A 6,605-nucleotide genomic window follows, 5' to 3' on the forward strand; every position below is an offset into this window, starting at 1 on the left:
TTGTTTCATTGTACACACAAAGCCATATCAAAGGATTGATAGCATCCATGAGTGCCTTCCCTACCAACTTTTGGTAGGTCACACAAGTTTAACACTACCAAAGCACACCATATAGCTGGAAATGCAGAAATCCTTGCAAGCAAAATGAACATGAATGAATCCCATGAAATGTGAGCAGACCCGCTAATGTAAACAATCACATGCATGTCAGTAATAGCATAATAGAACAATTCATGTTTGCTTCATTGCTCACAAAAAGACGGACCAGAAGTTGACAATGCATACAAGATTCAATGCTCATTTACTTCACTACCAAAATTTTGGTAAGCACACACAACTTTAGAACCACTAAAAGCACAAACTATATAGCTCAGGCAGTGCGGAAATCCAACAAGCTAAATTTATATGATGCAACTTCCATATTAGAAAGGTCCGTTATACATAAAGGTATCATATAGACTCCATAACAAGAGATTCATGTTTGCCTCATCGTTAAAGAAAGGTTTATCAAAAGTTGTTCATCAGATGTATTCATTATCTAATTCACTACCAAATTTTGGTAGCCCACACAACTTTAGCATTACCATAAAAGCACAAAATTATACCGCTTATAGTATATCGAAATCAAAGTGAAGCGTTGTAATATGATTCAACCGCAGCAGATGTGATCAAATCCCACTTGCATGATGACATCACCTGCACTCCACAACATGATCACGATTATTTTTGCTTCATTGCTAAACGGTTCAGCAAAAGTAGGCAACGCTCGCGAGGATCATGCGCCTTACCAAGTTTTGTTGCCACAACTACGCTGTACAGCTCATGCAATGCAGAACATCCAGGCAAGCAAAAATGATTACGCTTGTTTTGGTTGGCCAATGGACACAATCGACATGTCTAGTAACAACCGCGCATAGAAGGATGGGATAGATGACAACTGCACACTGAAAGGTGGACCCCACATAGATTTTTAACTTTTAGGATTTGATCATATAATCTCATCTTCTAATACAGATCTAGAATACTCCTATGCACCATTGTTGTACAAGTATCTACATCTACAAATAATAAAACCATTTTCCAGTTGAAAAAAAAAACACTTCTCCTAGGACTGCCTAGTCTTGTAAGCAACATCACTGACTGATGGGCCCAATAGAATCAAACCAAACCAAAACCCTCTTCCCCATGTCAACATCTCCGTCGACCTGCCCCCCAAAATCTCGCGAGCGCGACAGCACGGGCCACGGCGCAGCAGCAAACCGGGCACACCTCACCGCGGCGGCCACCGCCCGCCGGGCCCCACCACCCTCTTCCACGGCGTCACTATAAAACCCCCTCCACCTTTCCTTCGCCTCCACGGCTCCATCGCACCACCTCCCCAAAACCCAAACAAACCCCTCGCTCCGCCGCCCGGACCCCGCCGTCGCCGCGGCATTTAACCGAACACCCCGCGCGCGCCCCTCGCCGCCTTCCGACCGCGATGGCCGACGCCGCCGAAGCGGACGCGGAGGCCGTCCGCGCCGCGGCCACGGAGGTGCTGCTCCTCGACCACGACGGCCACAACCACGAGGCGCTCGCCCGCGCCCGCGACCTCATGCTCGCGCACCAGGACCTGGCGGTCACGCACCGCCTCCTGGGCGAGCTCCACTACGCCGCCGCCGTCCGCGCAGCCCGCGGCGACGGCACCGCGGAGGTCAGGAAGGCCGCGGCGGCGCCGCACCTCCGCGTCGCCCGCGACGCGCTCGCCGCGGCGCGCCGCCTCGCCCCCGACTGCGTCGACATCGCGGCTGCGCTCGGCGACGCCTTCGCGGCCTCCCGGATGTTCAAGGAGGCCGAGGTCGAGTACCTCCGCGCGCGGCGCATCCCGCGGCCTTCCGACCCAGCCCTCCACAACGCGTCCTACGGCATGTTCGAGGGCTACGAGCACGAGCGCGACCCGGACTTCGAGAGCGAGAGGGTGGAGGAGGCCAGGGACCGGGCCCGCGCCTCCTACGCCCGCATGACGGTCGAGGAGCTCGTCCCGATCGCGATCCACCGGGTGCTCGAAGCCGGCAGGCAGCTCGGCGCGGCGGACGGGCGCAAGCGGGCCAAGCTCGTCGCCGAGACCTTCCCCAACCTCGGGCGCGCGCAGTACCTCGCCGCGTACATGGACCTGGAGTTCGTGCGCAGCCTCGACGCGGCCATCGACAAGCGCCCGTTCCTGCGCCGCACCCTCGTCATCACCGAGCGCGCCGCGCGGGACTACCCCAAATCTGCCGTCATCGCCTCCTTCCACGCGAAGCTCCTCTTCGTCCTGGGTGAGTACGACGCGGCCGAGACGGAGTGCCGCCGCGCGCTGGAGATGGAGCCCGATGACCCGCAGCAAGACTGCATCCCGGTTGGGTCAATCAGCGGGGACAACCGTGGCACCAGGCTGGTTTCGCTGGCCTGCGAGTTCCATGAGCTGATCAACAAGATCCTGATTCTGGCCAGCGATTACTGGGACTCTATGAGCACTGAGTGGCAGCGTAACAGCTTCCTACAGGTCAGGCTCGATGTGCTGCAGGATGAGTACCTCAAGGTTGATCGGTCGTATGCATTCACCATGTCTGATGTGCGGAGCTTTGTCAAGGAGCACAAGTCCTGGAGGTTCTGGATTTGCCCCCTTTGTGATCGCAAGAAGTTTATGGACACTGGTTTGCTATTGTCACACATGTGCAGCAGGCACCCAAGGGCAGTCCTGCCACGGCTTCAGTCAGTATTGGATCAGAAACTGAGTGATGAAGCATTGGAGAGTGATGATTCTCTGGATGGGGTGACATTTTGTGAAGATTCAGAACAGCAAGACATGATGATATGCTTCAATAAGAGCAGCGAGGTATTCAAATGGTTGTTCTATGCACCTTCAAGTGGAGTACGGCCAAAGCCATTTCCTGAAATACGAGAAAAGAAGTGTGAGAAAGGACGTATGCTGCTTGAAAGCATAAAGGACAAAATGAAGACTCTACCTGCAGATAGATCTACTACTGAGGTTTGTCAACTTTAAGTGACGCCGCATGACTTCGATTTGGCATTTCTTCCTTAGATGAATTCTTGCACTTGCACTTTATATATTAGTGAGAGTCTAATGTTTCACTATATCTCTGCATCGCAGTTCTCCAAGGCTATTCCTGAAATCCAGGAGGGGTGGCATAAGTTTCTCAAATCTTCTGCATTGGATTATCGAGAAGCCATTCTTGAACTTGCAAGATCATTCCTATGGGTTCGTTATCTCTGAATTTTCTTGCTTAGGTCAAGTTATACAGTTGTTTGCTCATATTGTATATGGCAACCATGTTTGCAGAGAGAATTAAAGAAATGCATGACTGAAGATCCAGAACTCGCTTCTAAGTCGATCAGTGCTGCTGATATTGATGCCATATTCACCAAAGAACTTGTTAATCCTGCCAGCAATGCTGTTGAGGTAAACATCTAGATGAAGGTTGTTTCTGCTATTTTCACATTTCCCCCAAATAATAATATGAGGGCTAATGATCTGTGGACCACTCTTATGTTGTTTTATTGTTTCATTAGTTGATGCAAATAAAAGATAGAAGTAAATTACTACACATGGCATTTCTTTCAGTATTGTTATTGTTTCATCCGATGATTCGGGAAAAATACAAGTACTAACAAAGCGAATTCCTTTCAGTCTTGCCAAACAGAGGGTGCTCTAATGGTCAGTGGAAATCGTCAAGAAAGGTAATGTCTATATAACAGTCCTGTTCATAGCTTTGATTGATATTGTCAATTGTGTATTAGTTTGATGAACTGATTCAATGGGATGAGCAACATGACATTGTTTAGGGTTGTCTAGAATAGAACTGGGTTGTTTCAAACACATCTAATGTCCAATTAAGCATATTGTCCAGTTGTGCCTATTTATAGTATTGGAGTATTTGTTGGTGTCACAGTCACACAGAAGTTTCTTCAACACTTCTAAACACAGAAACCAAGATATTTACTTATATTTCTACAATTATATTTGTGCTTAGATCATATTTTTTTCCCAAGCGGGTAGTACAGTTCACCATCTGCATGCAAGGAGGGTATCCAAATAATCCACTGGTTTTCTTTTTAGAAATTTCTCACTAGTTTCCTTTTTAGAAATTTCTCAAGACTTGTTTGTATACAAATAATCCACTTCCACTTAATGTCCTTTTCTTTTCTCACCTGCTCAGCTCACAAGTTTCATTATGGTTGCAGTAATGTTCATGACGAAGGGGAGAGTTCTGAGAACCCGAGAAAGAATACAGAATCGCCAGATCCGGCAATCAGTGTGGTAGAAAGTGAGACTGACCTTGCTGCAAAATTGGAAAGGTAATGATACTCTAGTTTGTTGTTTCCTGCTTTATACATTTTTTCTGAGTTAGTTACTTGATGTCCTGCATCTTAGTTTGATTAATTGTAAAATGTCAGTTCAACAATGTGTTTTTATCTTTTTTTTTTGAGGAACTTGTGTCTTTGCCAGCAAATTGTCATATTGATCCTGACTTCACACTTGATGTAATAAACCATGTTAGATTCGTTATTATCAATTGTGGCACACTGGCTCTATTTTTTATATCTTACTGTTTGCAATTATACACTCGAATGGAATTACCAGCATGAAATTATTTATAGGTTTCTAGTATAGAAATGGGGTGTCTAATAAAGCATCTTGTCCAGTGGTGCCTATTCCTAATATTGGAGTAAACACAAGGAGGCTATTATGTCATCACGATACTCAGCCATTAACCATAATCCTGACACTGGTTTCACTTTTCAAAATTCATCTAGACTTTTGGGCATCCAAAGAATCACCTCTCACTTAATGTCCATTTTGTTTCTCACCTGCTCAACTTACAAGTTTCATTATCATTACAGTGAGGTTCATGTTGAACACGAGAGTTCTGATTCCCCAGCAAGCAGGAATGACCTAGATGAAAAGACTGACCCAAAGCTCAGTGATAATAATAGGGAAAGGTAATATTTATTCTGGTTTACTACTTCCTGGCTGGTTTATACACTTTACAGAATTATTTACTCGATGTCTTTTCTGTAATAAAGTTTTAAATTTTTAATGGTGTCATCAAACATCTTGTAGTTCAACAGACTGCTTCTGTCTTGTTCCTTCTTTTTTCAAGGAATTTGTTTGTATCTTTGTCGACAAATTATCTTCTTGATTGTGATTACCCAACTGGTAATGAACAACATGACATTAATAGGGTTGCCTATTTTGAAAAGTGTTTTTACTTAAAAAAAAATCGCTAGCATCCTGTATTGCCTATCTGTACAAAATGGGCATATTACATAGCAACAGCTAAGATGTTTGCTGTGTACAACTGCTAAGCAATACTGAATGTTACTACTAGCTTTCCAGAAATGGTTATATTTGGTTTCCCTCATTGCTGGGTATTTTTGTGGCTGACCACAATGAGTGGTCTTTCAAAGCCAAACACCCCCTGACGCTAACCACGCATCTGTTCACAAAGATTTTGTTTCATCATCAGATTATGCCATAACTATGTGACTGATTCATTTAGAAGTTCTCCAGACTGTAACATGCAAATAATCGCCTTTCACTGAATGCCATTCCGTTTTCTCATTTCCATTGCATGCCTAGCTCTCATCTGCTAAGCTCACAAGATTTGTTATCGCTGCTGCAGTGGTGTTGAGCTTGAAGGAGAGACTTCTAAGGCCACCGTTACCGGCGCAGAGTCATCAGGTCAACCTACCAACACGGCGGAGGGAGGGAGTGACCTTGACACAAAGCTGGAGAAGTTGCAGATTGGTCCAGGCTCTGACAGATGGATTGTGGATTCTGATGCTGGTTCAAGTGGCCGAGATGGTGGTGGTCAGCACCAGCAGGAGTGAGAACACCAGTCCAAAAGTATGGTAGAGGAAAAACAGTGCTAGACACATGTTATGTTATGTACTGTCTTTGTAGGCTGTAGTTCAAACAAGGAATAGGATGATACGCGGGAGTATGTGTATGGCTCAGGTTAGAATAGAACATGAGGCATATTCGTCAGTTGTATGGAACGCATGGCTCGGTCTTGAGCTCCATGGAGATTTGTGAGAAGTCATATAGTAGAAACATTAGGAAGCTCATCCTCCCTCTAATGAGAGATATCGGTACAGGTCTGGAAGTAAACCAAATTTCTGGCTGAGTGGCGCGCAGCCATTCTGGCCACAAAAGAACTGACGCTTTGGTTGGTTTGGTTGTGTGCCGTCAGCGGTTTGAACTGTGGTGGTCAACATCTTTCATGTCGAAGCTGAACTCTTGGAAAAAGGTATGACCAGTGCAGGACTTCTGGAATCCTGATGGATCCACTCTGATGCAAATGCAGCATTGATACTCTCATCTGTCCTCTGTTATGTATGCGTATCTCTGGTGTCAGCAGTCATTTGCTCCACGACTTGATCACACATACGAGAACATGGTGATGTCTGAAAACTTAGCAAATGCGACAGAATAAAAGACTTACGCTGTTACAGAGAAATGCTAGAAATTCGCTGAGATAAATAGGGCCACAGAAACGAATGTGAACAAGAAACCAATGTTTGATCTGCTCCGAACAGGGCGCGCACCAATCAGGCAAGAT

At 46.0% G+C, this 6,605-nt stretch overlaps 1 protein-coding gene across 2 annotated transcripts; it reads left to right on the top strand.

The window, feature by feature from the left end:
* Positions 1 to 1,261: 1,261 nt before the first annotated feature.
* LOC136490152 (uncharacterized) lies at positions 1,262 to 6,405 on the top strand. Of its 2 annotated transcripts, XM_066486639.1 has the most exons (7): positions 1,262 to 3,010; positions 3,134 to 3,241; positions 3,323 to 3,442; positions 3,671 to 3,720; positions 4,225 to 4,338; positions 4,885 to 4,983; positions 5,667 to 6,405. In XM_066486639.1, exons 1-7 carry the CDS (start codon positions 1,481 to 1,483, stop codon positions 5,872 to 5,874), a joined length of 2,229 nt encoding a protein of 742 aa, XP_066342736.1. In that variant the 5' UTR covers positions 1,262 to 1,480; the 3' UTR covers positions 5,875 to 6,405. The 2 variants fall into 2 exon arrangements, with proteins under 2 accessions (XP_066342736.1, XP_066342737.1); XM_066486640.1 differs by lacking the exons at positions 4,885 to 4,983; positions 5,667 to 6,405 and having other exon boundaries at positions 4,200 to 4,312.
* The last annotated feature ends 200 nt before the right edge of the window (positions 6,406 to 6,605 follow it).

This window comes from Miscanthus floridulus, chromosome 10 (genome assembly GCF_019320115.1).
Source record: "Miscanthus floridulus cultivar M001 chromosome 10, ASM1932011v1, whole genome shotgun sequence".
Lineage (NCBI taxonomy): Eukaryota > Viridiplantae > Streptophyta > Magnoliopsida > Poales > Poaceae > Miscanthus > Miscanthus floridulus.